Genomic DNA, 17347 nt, shown 5'->3' on the forward strand with positions numbered 1-17347 from the left:
AATGCCCTCAAATGATGAATTATAAATAAAAATGTGGTATATCCAAAGAATAAAATATTAGCCATAAAAAGGAATGAAGTACTCACACATGCTACAACACGGATGGATCTTGAAAGCAGTATGCTAAGCGAAATAAGGCAGACACAAAAGGCTGCATATCATATGATTCCATTAACAGGTTTCCCCCACTATCCAAAAGTTTGCTTTACGTCACTTCGCTTTTACAAAAGACCTACATTAGAACCTATTTTCGCTAACCCAAAGAAATCCAAAGAGGATTTTTGCTTTTACAAAAAAAGAGTGAAAAGCAAAAACAGCGTTCAGCGTTTGTTTTGCAGTGAGTTCTTATAGACGCAGTACGCACCCAGAGCAGTAAGAGTGTCGCTGCCAAGCTCCTTCCCCAGGGATCTACACTCAGCAACTCAGCAGCAAGCCGTGACAGCTTTGAACTGTCTGTGAGCATCTGTGCTTTATCTCCATTTATTTCTGTAGGTTATTTTTGGGGTCTGGGAATGCTCAAAAATTTTTCCCATATAAACTAATGGTACTTGCTTCTTCGATTAATGCCATTTTGGCTTACAAAAGTTTTCATAGAAACGCTCTACTTTCAGATAGTGGGGGAAACCTCTACATGAAATGTCCATTTATGTGACTATGTCCAGAATAGGCACATCTTTCGAGACAGAAAGTACATTAGTGGTTTCTGGGGTGGAGGTGGGTGGGGAGGGATGAGGAGTGACTGTTAATGGGTATGGGGTTTCTTTTTGGGGTGATGAAATGTTTTGGAATTAGTGGTGATAAATGCATAACTGTAAATATACTAAAAACCACTGAAATGATATACTTTTAAAAGGATGAATTTTATCTCAATTTTTTAAAACTTAAAAAAAAAAGAGTAGAGGCCGGCCTGGTGGCCTGGACGTTAGGTTTGCATGCTCTGCTTTGGCGGCCTGGGGTTCGCAGGTTCGGATCCCAGGTGCAGACCGACACACCACTTATCAAGCCATGCTGTGGCGGCGTCCCATATAAAGTAGAGGAAGATGGGCATGGATGTTAGCCCAGGACCAATATTTGTCAGCAAAAAGAGGATTGGCAACGGATGTTAGCGCAGGGCTAGTCTTCCTCACACACACACACACACACACACACACACACACACACACACACACACACACACACACACACAAAGAGTAAAGAAGAGTAAAGGGACAGAGAGGGAGGGGGGGTTGCTATTTTGGACAGGGTGATCGGGAATGACCTCATTTTGAGCAGAGACCTGAACAACATAAGGAAGTTACTCATGTGAATCTGGGAGGTGGGGGGTAGGGGTACATTCCAGGAGGAAGAGCAAGTGGGAAGACTCTTGAGGTAGATGCATATCCATTCTTAAGGAACAGCAAAGAGGCCAGCAGCATGGCTGAGTGCAGTAGCAAGGGGATGAGGCTGCAGGCTGTAAAGACTTGTAGACCAGAGAAACGACTGGACTTCATTCTAATTGATAGAAAACCATCAGAGCCAGCAGCAATGTGACCTGACGCACATTTTAAAAGGTTCACCTCTGCTGCTAGGTGGAGAATAAACTGAGGCAGCAAGAGAAGGAAAGAGACCTATTAGGGGGCTATTGCGGTAGTCCAGACAAGAGAGATGGTATAGGTATAGGTGGTGAAAACAATGTATATCAAATCACCATGATGTACAGTTTAAATATCTTAAAATTTTACATGTCAATTATACCTCAACAAATCTGAAAAAACAAAAACAAACAGTGATTAGATTCAATATATACTTTGAGGTTAGAGCCAAAAGGATTTGCTAATGAATCAGATGTGGAGCATGAAAGAGAAGAGTGAAGGATGACACTAAGGATTTTGGTCTAAGCAAAGGAGTGAATGGAGGGGCCACTTAACTGAGATGGGGAAGCCTCAGAGAAGACAACTGGGCAGCGAAATGAGAGTTCAGTTAATCTTAAATTTGAGGTGCCTAATAATCTAGCTGCATATACAAGCCTGGAATTCAGTAAAATGGTAAGGCTGGAAGTATAAATTTGAGAGCCATGGCAGAAGATGTCTGAAGTCACACGAATGGGTGACTCACCAAGGGAGAGATTGGAGAGTCCAAGGATTGGGTCCTGGAGCACTCCAACATTTAGATACTTAGAAACAGAAGACTTGGCACAATTTATGTCCTCTGAGAGGCAGCAGCCTGTTAGAGGAAGAAAAGGATGTTCCATCTTTGTTATTCTTATGAATCAGATGATCTGATGGATAAAAGTTCCTTCAACCAAGACTTCTCTTAGGATCAGAGGTGTCTTATCTTTGATTTTCAAAGATTTCCTCCTCTTCCACTTCTTTGGTGTTAGCTCATGGAGAGCAAACTTACTGACTTACCAGGTATTTCTTTACAAAGTATGCTGCCTTGAGGATCTCAAGTCAAATCTCTACTAACACCACACTGAGATGAGAGTCCAAAACAGATAATTTGGTTTTGGGTATATTATTTTATCACAGAAGTTTTAGCTTCCCTATTATACAACAATTGGGTCTGCTTTCCTGAGGTGTGCACAAATGTAGTCAGAAGAAGTTCTTGTCATGGATAATTTACAGATACACAATATTTTGGTGGGTGGGGGTATGGGAGTCTGTCTAGCTCAGCTGGCAAAAAGTCCAAGCAAAATAATCTAACTGCCTGGGGCAGTGACATTTGTGCAATGGGTACTACAAGTTGTGCAACTGATGTAGTACATTAAGTATTTAAGTACTGAAGGCAGAAGGTGGTATAAAAACCAATAATTTCTGCCCTTATGGTCTGAATAGCCTCAGCTTTCTCATCTGGGAAACGGAGATAATAGTACCTGCTCTATTTCAGAAGGATTAAATGAACCTAGGTGTTCTGTACACTGTATTATGCAATGCAGTCATACTACTACTATTTTCTTTACCTAGAACTAATTTCTAGGAAAGCTTTAAAGAACTAAAAATTTCAGATGCAATAAGGATTTAAAAATCCAGCTAAAGACACTTATAAAATCATGTACATTAAAAGACAGTGATTATAGAATTTTTTAAAATAGTAAAGATTAGAAACAACTTGAATATCCATCAATGGGGAATTAGTTAAAATGAACAACAGTCCATTCTACAATGGACTATAACTGCTGCCCTTAAAAAAAAATAGGCAATATTACATGTACTGATAAACAATCTTATGATGTACTAGTAAATGAAAAAAAACTAGGTGCAAAACAGTGAACAGAGTTTGAATAATAAAATAAGATATATACATCTATGTTATATGTTTGTGTATATATGGAATATCTCTGAAAGGATACACAATTAGCTTGTCACTATATATCCTTTGTGCTGTCTGAATTGTGTTCTATGTGTTTGTATTACTTACTCAAAAAAAACTAAAATTTAAAATCTAACCACACTGCTTCAGTGGCCCAGGTTCGTGGGTTTGGATCCTGGGCGCAAACCTACTCCATTCATCAGCCATGCTGTGGAGGCGTCCCAAATACAAAATAGAGGAAGACTGGCACAGATGTTAGCTCAGGGAGAATCTTCCTCACCAAAAAAAATATAAAAAGTCACAAATAAATAAAACCTAACCACAAAGCCTCAAATATCAGTGAGATATGACACAGGAGGAGTAATAGTTATTATCTTCAATATGAAAAGAGCTTCCTTCAAATAAGAAAAAGAAAAACTTGCCAAAAGACAAATGGATCCAAGACTTGGAATTAGCATTTCACAAAAGAAATATATATGGCTAACACATTTTAAAAATGTTCATCCTTCCTAGAAATTAAATTAAAACCATACAATTATTTTGCCCATCAGATGGGAAACTTTAAAAAAATCATTACACCCAATATTGGTGCACATACATGAAATGGAAGTGCTCATACCTTACTGGTGAAAGTTGGTTGTTATCTTTCTAGCCATATATATCAAAAGCCTTAAAAGTGTGCACACACACCCCTTTATCTCACTCAGCAATGCCACATCTAAGAACTGAACCTAAGGAAATAATACAACAAATACAAAAAGATATATCTAACAGGGATACTACTCAACAGTTTTAATTCTAACAGCAAGTCATGGGAGGGAAGCCAATGCTCACCAATAAAAGATAGATGAATAAAATTACGGTACCACCAAGTAGTTACTAAAAGCTAAGTTTGCAAAGAATATGTAAGAGCATTTAAAAAATGTACACAGTACATCGGAGAAAAAGGATTAGCAAAAGAGAACAGCAAATACATTTTGATCTCATGGATAAGGGCAAGAAATATACACCCATAGCAGCCTGGAAAGACACATACCAAAATACTACCATTGATTACTTCTGGGGGTAGATTACAGGTGATTTTTGGCTTTTCTTTTGACTCTTTGGTTTCTCTCAAGTTTTTTTGTTTTTACAATAAGTATGTATTGCTTTTAAATTGGGGAGAAAACAATAAATGGTATTTGGGGGACAAAAAACGATACAAAAATCTAGTTACACTTTTTCATTCTTCTAATTTTTAAACTACAAAGAATCATGACATCTGAATCTATGTATGAAAAAAGAAAATGTGTAGAGAAATTATACTAATAAAAATATTCTAATAAAAATATTTACCCAATACAAAAGGGTAGAAATACTGCTTTATTTGAGAAACTTACATCCAAATTACTTTTATGTGATTTAAAAAGTCCTAAACAGCATCCAAAAAGAAAACATATACAGCTTCCACAGGAATAAGGACAAAAAAATGGGGTTGATGATTGCCCCAAATTATAATTCCTAAAAGAAAAAAATGTAATATTTAACTTTTCTTCTTTTGAGGCAGGATAAGTGAAGTGCACACATCATAAATAAAATTTTCTTACTTTACAAGGCTGAAGGACTGTGATCCTGTTTTTGATGCTTATTAAATAGAAAATACAAAATCCACTCTTCTGATCAAGATGAGGAGGAAAAAAATCATTCTTCAGCATTTCAATTCTCATGCAATGAAATCCAAAGGTCTGTTGAATCCACCTTTTCGATTCATGTACTGCCTACGACAAGAAAATTTATTGTTTATTAAAAAAAATTCTGGACTCCTCTTATTAAAAAAAAATCATATGCTTCAGAGATTAAACCTATAAATTATCTTTAAAATGGCAAAGTCTAGGGTAAGAAATATTCAAGGTTATTTAATGCACATTAAAAAGAGATTATTTCACTTTTAAAATAAGCTAAAGCCTTTCAGATGTCCTTAAAATCCAAATAGAAGCATGGAAATATACTTTCAAAATTACTTAAGAAGATTCTACAGACTTAAAAATCAATTGAAAATCCATATTTATTTTAGGTAACATCAAACACCCAGTTTAAGGAAATAATGAGTTTCAACAAGCAAATCCAATTTCACACTGTACTAGTTCTCCCTGTAACTTGAAGGTAATTTTACAAAGGACCGTCAGTGATAATTCTGGTACCTTAATTCACAGGAGTCTCAAATCACATTATTCATATTCTAAATTAATTGGAGTATTAGTCTTTTATCAGTGATAAAGGTAGAGAGAAAGGCAATGTTTGAAGATGTCTTGACTTTTCAGCTCATTAGGACTTCAGTGAGATTTCAAGTATGGATTGGTTTGTTCTATGGCAGTAATAAAATATGCCTATACTTAACAGAAGAATATATTTATAGTTGAAATCCTTACACAATCAATCTAGGTAAATAATTCAGGAGGGAACTATTTTAAACCTATAATTATAATGAAACTAAAGCCTAAAGACTTGAAATTATACTGTTTTGAAGAACTATCTGTAGCTCTAAAATATTTATGGCAACTACCCTTTTGTGTGTGTGTGTGTGTGTGTGTGTGTGTGTGTGTGTGAGGAAGATCAGCCCTGAGCTAACATCCGTGCCAATGCTCCTCTTTTTGCTGAGGAAGACCGGCTCTGAGCTAACATCTATTGCCAATCCTCCTCCTTTTTTTTCCCCAAAGCCCCAGTAGATAGCTGTATGTCATAGTTGCACATCCTTCTAGCTGCCGTATGTGGGACGCGGCCTCAGCATGGCCGGACAAGCGGTGCGTCGGTGCGCGCCCAGGATCCGAACCCGGGTCACCAGTAGCAGAGTGCATGCACTTAACCACTAAGCTACGGGGCCGGCCCCCAACTATCCTTCTTTATAATAGTTATTACTTCACATGTAAACCGGAAATTATTTTAACATACTAGAATATAAGCAAGGAAGATTAAAACAAGGGACTGTATGGAAACCTGCTACATTTCCTACAAACACAATTACCCCATAATAAATTCTTTCCCAAGCACATAACTTATATGATTAGCTCAAACGTAATGGGGGCTATGCATACCTGTATTTCCTCTTCTGAGACACATTTATGGCATAGGCATTTACAGAGCCATCCACCTTTTTCCCCTGGAGAAAAGCAACAACCAAATATAAAAAACAGGAAAGATACAATAAATGCCTTGATCAAAGAGCTGGATCCTACAGACACACTTAAATGGCAAGATCCATTTAAGAATGAGGTAGTGCAACGAGAGAAAGAGAATTTTCAGATCCTGATGATACCCCATGAACTCCCAAGTGTTACAACCCTGTTCACATTTTTATAGTCACACACAAGCAAATGAAACACTATTCAAGCAACAAACATTCATGGTATAGGTATTATGTGCAAGGCATGCAGGGAAACAGGGTAGCAGATCTTATCTTTGAAACCAAATACAAGTTATGGATATGTTTCTAGAAAAATGCACATTCACACAAATTTTAACTTATTACTTTAGCTCACAGCATTCTCAAATCACAGACAGAACAGTCACCATTCACCTAAATCTCATTTCTTGCACAGGCCTTGCAATTTTGATTTTTACACCAAGAATCAGGCCGGCCCCGTGGCGTGGCGGTTAAGTGCGCGCTCTGCCACTGGCAGCCCGGGTTCCGATCCTGGGCGTGCACCGATGCACCGCTTGTCCAGCCGTGCTGTGGCGGCATCCCATATAAAAAAAGTGGAGGAAGATGGGCACAGATGTTAGCCCAGGGCCAGTCTTCCTCAGCAAAAAAACAAGAGGAGGATTGACAGGGATGTTAGCTCAGGGCTGATCTTCCTCACACACACATACACACACAAAAAACCCCAAGAATCAGAATACAGGATAGCAGACGCTAATGTGTCAACTTCTATCTGGGCCTTACTTATGTGGCATTTACCTCTTTATCACTAACTGCTTTATGGGTCTTTTTGATTCAGCTAACTCACCACTTGCTGTTTCTTATGCCTGAATTGCCTTCCCAATCCCCATCCAAGCTTCAACGATCTGGTTCTTATCCATCATTCAGCCCCATTCAAATGACTGAGCTGCCAAGAAGCACCCTCTTCTCTAACTCCCATAGCAAGTTAACAGTGCTTTCCTTACAATACCCTCCATTTTCTCCTCTGTATTATCATGATGTCTATACATGATGTTATTTCTCCTACGAGACTGCAAGCTTCTTCATGGAGGGATATGGCTTCGAGTCACCTTTGCATTCACACCTCCTAAGCCACTACACTTCTAGGTGCTCAGAAAAGGGCTCAGTTAAATGTATGAAGATCACTGGTTAATACCACCTGAAACACACACCCACATCCACACCCACACACATGACCCCCAACTCCTTCCCTCCTCCATTATTACTCATGGGAGTATACCCTACCCATGTAGCATACTTATTAGGTATCTGTGTTAGGGCCAAAAAAGGATTCCTAGCCACTGGCGTAAAGGCATGTACAGGTGAGGTACATATTTGAAGCCGAGCTAAAATAAATATATTTGGTCTTACTTTTCTAATTCCTGTTTTCACTACATTTTGTGTGTATGGGGGAATACTGGGTAAATTACTTGAGGTGTATTATTCTGACCTTCCAAGAACAGGAGGTAGGCATGAGTTGGAAAGACTGGCTTGGAAAAAAAGTAGATGATGCTAACCTTTTTACTAAGTTCAACTCCTAAAGACTTACTAATTTTTGAAAACTATTTGCAGAGTTGTATATTATTAGCCCTATTTCCATTTACACGCTAGAATAGAAAATTATCCATTAATAAACATAACCAAACTTTGAAACTTTCTGGAATGTTCCAATGGAAGGGAAAATAAGTGACTACACTGGCATATGAAAAGGTCCCACCATAGATCAATGATGAAATATCACAAAATACACATTACTGAAAAACAGAAATGGGCTGAGACTTATAATCGATAGTTGTGGAGCCAACTGCAGAAGAACTAAATTAACATCCTTGTAGATGTCATTAAAAAAATAACTGACATTTATTCTCACGCTTCATAATTTTTATGGGATCTATGAATTCTCACCTAATTTTTCCTTTATAAACAAACATCTTCAGCACAGGCTACATTTAAAAGTGGCTCCATCTTTACATCTGATCCTTAGGAATTTCAAACATAACATCAGGCAATAGTGAAACGAAAAAAAAGAAAATAATTACAATAAGTTCCCTTCCTATTCTTCTAAAAACAATAAAATTATAGTTGCCTTACTTTGGAGATATTTTTATTCACCCTATATATATATTAATAAACCATTTCACTTAAAGAATACTCTTTGGAAAAACAAATAAAGATTTGGTATATTCAAGGGAAAAAACCTGACACATAAACTGCATTAAATTCTAAAATGAGGTTCACATAACCATTTGTGAGAACAAGAGCTCATTCTTAACTTTCTCACCTCAAAACAGTCATGCCCCAGTACTCCTCTTAGGTCATACACTGTCATTTTTAAAAAAATATGTGAGCTCTACACTAGCACATCAGTTAGAAAGAAACTCTTGCTGCACCTGAGATTCCCCTACTCCATTCACAACTCAATGGAATACAAGATTAGAAGAAGTGGATTATTTTTGATATTTTTTCTCAAAAATCTCAATTTCCATTTGCAAAACTAAATGGACTTAAAATTCTAGAAAAAAAAGTTTTAAAAACATATTCTCTCTCTCCACACACACTCTCCCTGTCTATCTTTACTAGCTCCCTCTCTCCATCCCCCCCTTCTCTTTTCATTTCCTTTCTCTTCATCTCCCCTCTCCCTTATTTCTCTCTCTCCCCCCTCCCTCCCTAAATCCCTCTCTTCATCTCCCTCTCCACAATCACTCCCTCTTTTTCCTCCCTCACTTCCTTATTCTCTCCAGTATTGCGAACAAGGCTAGACAGCATTCACTCTCCAATCGCCCCTTCTTCTGAGCTATGAGATATGTATGTGGCTACCCAATGTCATCTTTATTTGGCAGCTGAATTTCATTCTTCTGTTTCACAGCATTTCTCCTTCCTACAACCCTTTCTTGGTTAACCATATCACCCAGTCTTTCAGCCTGTCACCTCAGAATCATCACTCACTACTCATTCCCACTCCCACCACCACCACCACCACATCTGGCTCCTGAATGGTTCTCAATATTCCATCCCCTCCTCTCAATTCAGGCCTTCACCATCTTTCACTTGCATGACTAAGCAGTTCTACCCGCCTCCAACCTAACCCACCTCCCATCTGTCCTCCATGCTATACCAGGTCATCTTTCTAAAACACATATATAATCCTGTCATTCTCTTGGTTAAAAATCATTGCTTCCTGGGCCGGCCCCGTGGCTTAGCGGTTAAGTGCGCGCGCTCTGCTACTGGCAGCCCGGGTTCGGATCCCGGGCGCGCACCGAGGCACCGCTTCTCCGGCCATGCTGAGGCCGCGTCCCACATACAGCAACTAGAAGGATGTGCAACTATGACATAGAACTATCTACTGGGGCTTTGGCGGGGGCGGGGGGGAAGGAGGAGGATTGGCAATAGATGTTAGCTCAGAGCCAGTCTTCCTCAGCAAAAAGAGGAGGATTAGCATGGATGTTAGCTCAGGGCTGATCTTTCTCACACACACACAAAAAAATCATTGCTTCCTTTCTGCAATACTTAAAGAATCAACTCTACATTCCTTACCACGGCTAACTGTATCAAAAGCCCTCAATGATTTGCCTCCTACCTCTATTTCCAGCCTCGTTTGTACTTACTAGCCCATCAGCACCCTTTTACCAGTCATTGAATTTGAAACTCCCACAATACACTATGCTCCTTCACACCTACATGGTATTTTCATGAGCTCTTTCCTCTACTTCAAATGATCTTCCTCTTCTTCATCTGATCTCCTTTAAGATCTAACTCAAACATCATCCCAGGCAAACACTCCGACTTCCAATGGCAGCTTACTGCTTCCTTCTCTGTGCTCTCAAAACCCTTCACACAGATAGTCGTATCAATGGAAGAAGTTATAAGTCACAGTAAAAGACTATGGAAAAATGGGACAGACATAAAGGATTAATTCAAATCAGAATGTTTCACTGGCTGCACGTTTTACTTACTTTGGTGGAGTCAAAGGAGGCAAATCCCATTAACTTCATCATTTCTATTTCTTCCTCTGTTTTGCCCTCTAAGTCTTCTTCTGCAAAAATAAGTGATAATTCTTTAAAACTCTATCATTTTATATATATAAAAAGAGAGGTGGCAATAGATTAATAGTCATTCTACCTCACCAGCAGAGAACATATAAAACAATTAGCTAAAGACTTGAGTCTAACAAAAAAAATTCCTCTTCAATTTGGACAGAATGTAACTTAAGGTGCAAAGAAGGAATGTACCCTCTATCCTCCACCTGAAGAGACTGCTTAAAGGGACACGCTTGGAGCCTTTAGGCAGGACCACCTTTACAGTCAGACATGACACTGGTTTTCAAAGTACTTCCAAAACAGCATATTCTCATGTTTTTAACTGTCCTTCCTATATCAGGAGCACTACAGATAACCAGCAATTCACTAAGATGCAATTAAAATCTCAAAAACATATGCAAAGAACACTATAAAAAACTTAATATTTAAATGTTCAAAAATTATACTTTCAATAATTTTATCATGACTGATGTTATCTAAATAAGACTGTACTTTTCCTACAGTTATTTATGTAATAACATTACCAGTAATCTGACGTTCTTTGCTCTTTGTTTCTTTTGTTTCTTTCTTTTCCTCATCTCTTCTTTCTTTCAATCGAGAAGGAGAAGGAGATGTGGATCTATGTCGTCTTGGTGATCTAATATTTAACAAGCAAAAATGTCAGCAACAGAGACATACCTAGCAACTTGTGTTGATCAGCACAGATATATGTTGAATGCCTGAAAGGTAAAGGCTGAACAAAAGCCAGGCTCCAGAGAACCAGGAGTCCATTCCTCATAGTAGAATGAGGAAGAAGGTTCTGCCCAGGCCCTGATTATTAACAAAAAATCAAAAATATAGTTTACTGCTTAATCATCAGTCTCACTCAGTATAGCTGAGGCTAAAATTTTTTTGTAAGGCAGAAACATATAACTAGGCAGTTTCTAACAACTGGACACAAACACACAAAAAGCTGACTTAAACAGCAATTGATGCTTATTAAGAATCAAGTATCCATTTCTAAAGTTCTTCCAATATCTCACATTCTTTTTTTTTTTTTTTTTTCTGCTGAGAAAGATTTGTCCTGAGCTAACATCTGTGACAATCTTCGTCTATTTTGTATGTGGGTCAGCCACCACAGCATGGCAGCCAATGAGCGATGTAGGCCCACATTCAGGAACGGAACCCTCCCAACCAAGTAGAGACAACTGAACCCAACCACCAGGCCAGAGGGCTGGCCCCCTCACATTCTTGATTCTCTTATAAGTGATAAAAACAAAGTTAAAGGCAGTGACTGGTTCTTTTGGGACCCGTAGTAAAACTTCTGGTTATTGTCTGCACTTACCTGGAGCGTCTTCTGTGCGGGGATCGAGAGCGGCTCCTTCTCCGATCTCTCTCCCGGGACCGGGACCTTTCTCGGCGTCTGCGTTCTCTCTCCCGGGACGTGGAACGGGACCGCCTACGCTCTAATACAAACACACGAAATTGCACAGCCAAAAAATTACCTCAATCTAGAGCTGAGCCGTCCAATAGAAATCTAATGCAAGCCATTTCCGGTAGTCACATTAAAAATGTAAAAAGAAACAAGTGGAATTAATTTTAACAGCATATGTTATTTGACCTAATATATTCAAACTATTATCATCTCAACACGTACTCAATATAAAAAATTACTGATAAGACATTCTGTATTCTTTTTTTCGTACTAAATCAAGGAAATCCGGCATGTACTCTACACTTAAACAGCACTTCTTAATTCAGAGCGAGCACTTTTTAAGTGCTCAATGGCCTTATGTGGCTCACGGCCTCACTTAACTTTTAAGAAAATCAAGTCTCGACTAATTGAAGGTGATAAAAACTAACGCAGGGGCACAAATGAGGGTCTAAGTTAGATCTCCTGATCGAAGCTCCTGGGTTCTTTACATCGCACTACCTCTGATATACCTTATATACCTGCTTACGGCGGTGAGGGCCAGAAGACATTACGAGGGGAGCTCCCTGGACGCAAAATTCTAAATACAAATTTCTCTATTATACACTAAGAAGGAAACTAACAACGAGCTTTTAAGAACCAGGCAGTATCACATGCCGAGTGTTAAGGAATGGGACATTAATTCTCACATCAGGTTTTAAAGGTAGGTAATATTACCCCCAATTCCTAATTAAGGAAATTCGGACTCAGAAAGGTTGGGTGACTTGCACACGGTCATTCAGAAATTAAGTGAGAGAACCGTGGTCTGATTCTAAATCCCCCAGCCACAAGTATAACAAAAGTCATACAAGGCTGACAAAGAGTTGGCGAAACCCTAATTTTGAGGGGAAAAAAAACTCTGCCTTCAAACAAGAGGGCTGAAGAGTGTAGGGCCCAGGGCTTCCTCCCCCCATCCACCGCCCGCTCTCCTCGTCCTCAGGAGAAAACGGCCCGCCTCTCCGCTGCCCTCGCACTGGCGGGGGAAAAAAAAAAAAAGGGACACCCCTCCGACGCAGCCCCAGACCCTCCGAGTAGCTTCTAGACTCACCCCTCCGCGGGGAGCGGCTGCGGCTGCGACCCATTCGTAGTCCTCCTCCACCTCGTACCGCCCCGGAAACGACTGTGCAACAACTTCCGGGGGGCCGGGTACTGGGCTTTCCACGCCGACTGGAAAACGTCGAAACGACTCGCGAGGGTTCCGGCCTCTAAAAAGGGGACGCTGCGCTGAGCCTAACCAGAATCCCGCGGCCACGCCCCGATGCCTCCGCTTGTGAGCCCGCAGATGCTGGTGAGAACAGAGTTGTCTCCGCTCCCCCAGCCCCGCTTTCGCGGTGGCTTCCCCATCTTTTGTGTCCATGGTGGGCATTAAAATGTTCTACTTGATGTTATTCTAGAAATGTTTGGAAAAGACCGTATATCCATCGCCCTAACACAGTTCTCCTTTTTTCCTCCATTTTTCTTTCCAGTTCTTGTCCTTATGCATAGAGTATTTCATATCAAACCAATTCTAAACATAGTATAGGCAAACAGTTTTAAGTTCCACGGGGAAGCACTAGGGTGGGTCAAGAGGCGGAGGGAGCAAGGGGAAAGCATGGGTGAGAGCCTTTCTTGTAGTTTTTGCGGGAAGGAATAGCAGAGGCAGGGTAAGCAGGCTAGGAGGTTTAAGATTGTCTAGTTTGAATAATTTCGCGGGCTTTGGGATGTAGGGGCTGTCCAGAATTGTTTTGTACCTGGCCCTGGGGTCACTGGGGCAAAGGAATGTCGTCTTGGCTAGTGCGAGTTTGATAAAGAAGGTAACGGTTGGAGGGTATGGGCTTTCAATTGGCTGGTTTGCATATGAAAAGCACGCTCAGAAGGGAGACATTTACTATCTCTAGGAATTAGCTAGCTCTGGGAAGGGCAGTCTCAGGAAGGCCCCAAATGTCAAAACATCAGAAAATAAAAGAAATAAAAAGGCATGATTAATACAATGATTCACACATTTATTGCACACCTGTATACCAGAAGATTAATCAGTGAAAAATACAAATTGGCTCTTGAGTAGCTTGCAGTCCAGTGAGAGATACAAACATGTAAACAACGTGAAAGTGCATTGATAGGGGAAGAACAAGATATTATGTGTGCACCTAAGACCTGTATCTAACTGGTTTTGAAGGGGAGGGTTGTCAAGAAAAGTTTCCAGGAGCGAATGATGTCCAAACAACATCTTAAGGATGAGTAGAAATTAGCCAGGTGAAATGGGCTGGCATTTGTGGTGGGGAGAGGTGGAAGAGACTGTCCAGGCAGAGGAGACTGAATGTGCAAGGGCAAGAGGCAGGGGAGACGATGGGCTATGTAGAGAACTCAAGAAAAGAAATATGGCAGCCACCTAGGGAGCAAAGAGTGGAAATGTAAAGACAAGGCTAGAATAGGCTTGTAAACTTATGGTAAAGAGTTATCCTGAGGCAAAGGGAATAGGGAGTCTTTGAAAGGTTTTGAGGATGGGAGGGAATCCCATTTGAGTTCATTCAGAGAACACTGTGGGTAATGTGGAGACTTGACTAGAGGGGGAATATAATAGGAGGCTGGTACAATAATCTAGATTGGAAATTACAGTGGCCTGCACTAGAATGGTATCAGTAAGTAAGGTGGAAAGTGGCTGAATTTGAGAAATAGTAAAACTGGAAAAACTTGGTGATTTTTGGATGCAGAGGATGAGGGAATTAGAAGATTCAAGAATGACATCCAGGTTTCTGGCTTGTGAAACTGGGTAGATGGCAGCATCATTTGGTCAGATAAGGCATATAAGATAAATTCTGCGGTAAGAAGATGTTCAGATCTGGACATGCTAATTTGAGGTGCCATTTGGAACACCCAGAAGAGATGCCAACTAGATGTGTATCTGGAGGTTGGAGGAGAGACCTAGGCTGGAACTGCAGAAAAAGCAATCAGAATACAGATGTTCATTTGAAGCCGTGAGAGTGCATGAAATCACCTGGTGCAGCTCAGGAGAGAAGAGGGCCTGGAGACAGCCAGAGGAGACTAAGAGGAGTCCCCCAAAGGAGATTAAGGAGTGGCCAGAGAAACAGAAGGAAAACCGGGTGAGTGTGATATCAGAGAAGTTTAAAAGAAGGCTGCTTTTTAAGGAGAACAAAATGGTTAATTTTAAATGTTAATGAGAAGGAATAAAAAACCCACATCTAACCTATAGGATTTAGCAACAAAGTCTTCGTTGACTCAAGTTTTAGTGGAGTTGAGTTGTGAATGGCCTTTGAAGTGGAGACAGAATCTGGGGAACCTTTTGAGAAGTTTGGCTGATGATGCAGGGCAAAATATGGCAGTGGGTGGAGGTAAATGTGTGACTGAAGGTTTTTGCAAGATGGGAGAAACTTAAGCACATTTAAGTATTGGTGTGAATGAGTCAGTATAGAGAAAAAAGTAAAGAAGAGAAAGGGAAAAAGCAAAAGAATAAGTTCCCTAAATGGACAGCCCTGAGATTAACCCCAGCTGGGAAAAGAAATGGTGTGTCTCCAAATGGCTCCTCCCCCTTTAAAATGTGGGATTAGAAACTGGGTTCTGCTAGGGTTTCCTTATTTATTGATCGAGTTGCCTTCTCTCAGGATGTAGACTATCCAGCACTGTGTATCCTCAGCACTGCATCTGGAAGAAAATCCTCTGTTTCTGATACATGGTTTGATGTTCCCTCATTCTAAAGGCCATTTTAATGGAATTTGAGTGGGGTGCAGTGGAGAAAGGTCAACACTTGTCATCACACTTGCTTATACGTTCCCTTAACCAGACGGTAAGTTTTCAATAAAGGCAAACCATATTTAAAATATGTATGTACCTTATATAAGAATCAACATTAACCATCTGTGATTCTCTGCACATGTTCTATCTCTAGCCCTGGTAAACTGTGTTTTACCTTTGCTAGTCCTATTTCATAAAAAATGTCTAGCCTCTATAAAAGTATCCTATTTTATCATTACATGTGGATGCATGCTATTGAGTCAGTAATTTCCCTCCTTATTAGATGTAGTCTGACCACTAGTTAACAGTGATTGATGATGTTTGAAGCTTTTTGCTTTTATACTCCTGTACCTTGGACCCTGGGAAGAATTTCAAACTCTCTGGTTGGGAAGGAACTGTACTACGCCTTTTGCTTTTTAGGTCCACGTTGCCTGAAATTATGACTCATTTCAGGTGATTGACAAGTTATCTATCATTTGCACCCCTGGCTCTATTATCTTTTCTATTCTTTATATGGGTTCATCTTTAAGGGAATATCACTTGTGACATAGTTTCAATGTTAACAGTCCAATATTCTAGACCAACTCTGTTCAAGAGAACTTCTGCAATGATGGAAGTATTCTATATCTGCACTGTCCAATATGGTAGCCACTAGTTACATGTGGTCACTATGCACTTACAATGTGCCTAATGTGACTGAGGAAGTAAATTTTAAATTTTATTTAATTTTAATTAACTTAAATTTAAATAACCACAATGATTCTTGGTAACTCTACTTTTGCATTTGATGTTGAAGATGATTCATACAAGATGGTAATCCCATTGAAAAACTTGAAATGTAATAAAATGTTAGCTGCTAAACACTTGGTAAAAAAGCTAGTGACTACCACTGTTCATTTAATTTTGCCTACCTTGCTGAGTTTCAGGCTAACTCCATTTTTTTTAAAAAAGGAAACGTATATTCATATCCCTCTTTGACAATTTAGCCTGAGACTCTAGAACATTTTTTCTTAAGGACCTCTTCTTTACTGATAGCCAAGCAAAAGTAACTACTAATGGGTAAATACTGTTTCCTAGCCCTAGCAGCTTAAAAAAAGACTTGGCAAAGGCTATAAGGCAAAACCTGACAAACACAAAAGCTTTCATATGTAATAGTGTATATGTTACTTCAACTGACACTAATAATACTTTATTGAAAATATTCCTATTGAAAAGAATGAAAAGGATGCAAACACATTAAAGTATTTGGTAAGGAAACAAAAGCAGAGCTTTACTGTCAATGTGAAGTACTAGCTGACAATTACCAATTTCTCAAATGAGAACACAACCTACTTGTGACTGAAGAAATAATTATTCTGTTTATGGATGACATGAGCAGTTTGGCCAGAAAAGAACCAATGGACAGGCACCACATATAATTCCAATTTGGTTAATTTATATAAGTGAAATAGTTAATTTTACTCACTAATATACTCGAATTTTAATTATCTTTACTCCCAATATTTGTAAAAATTCAATTATTCAAATAATTCAATTTGAGATTATTTATATTTTTTAATATATAGAGTAAGGAACCTCTGATGCTATAAGATAGAAAGACAACAAAAGCATCTCATGAAAGAGATATAATTATAGCCAAATATAAAAATAAGAGATGTAGCCTCTTGA

The 17347-nt window shown here is 39.3% G+C and overlaps 1 protein-coding gene across 3 annotated transcripts; it reads right to left on the reverse strand.

The window, feature by feature from the left end:
- Positions 1-4637: 4637 nt before the first annotated feature.
- On the reverse strand, positions 4638-13059 carry SNRNP27 (small nuclear ribonucleoprotein U4/U6.U5 subunit 27). 3 transcript variants are annotated; one of them, XM_058551029.1, is made up of 6 exons: positions 12999-13059; positions 11825-11945; positions 11025-11137; positions 10417-10496; positions 4875-5045; positions 4638-4788 (listed from the first exon to the last, which is right to left on the reverse strand). In XM_058551029.1, exons 1-6 carry the CDS (start codon positions 13030-13032, stop codon positions 4780-4782), a joined length of 528 nt encoding a protein of 175 aa, XP_058407012.1. In that variant the 5' UTR covers positions 13033-13059; the 3' UTR covers positions 4638-4779. The 3 variants fall into 3 exon arrangements, with proteins under 3 accessions (XP_058407012.1, XP_058407013.1, XP_058407011.1); XM_058551030.1 differs by adding an exon at positions 6360-6424 and having other exon boundaries at positions 4638-5045; XM_058551028.1 differs by having other exon boundaries at positions 4638-5045.
- Between the last annotated feature and the right edge of the window lie 4288 nt (positions 13060-17347).

Source organism: Diceros bicornis, chromosome 12, assembly GCF_020826845.1.
Source record: "Diceros bicornis minor isolate mBicDic1 chromosome 12, mDicBic1.mat.cur, whole genome shotgun sequence".
Classification (NCBI taxonomy): domain Eukaryota; kingdom Metazoa; phylum Chordata; class Mammalia; order Perissodactyla; family Rhinocerotidae; genus Diceros; species Diceros bicornis.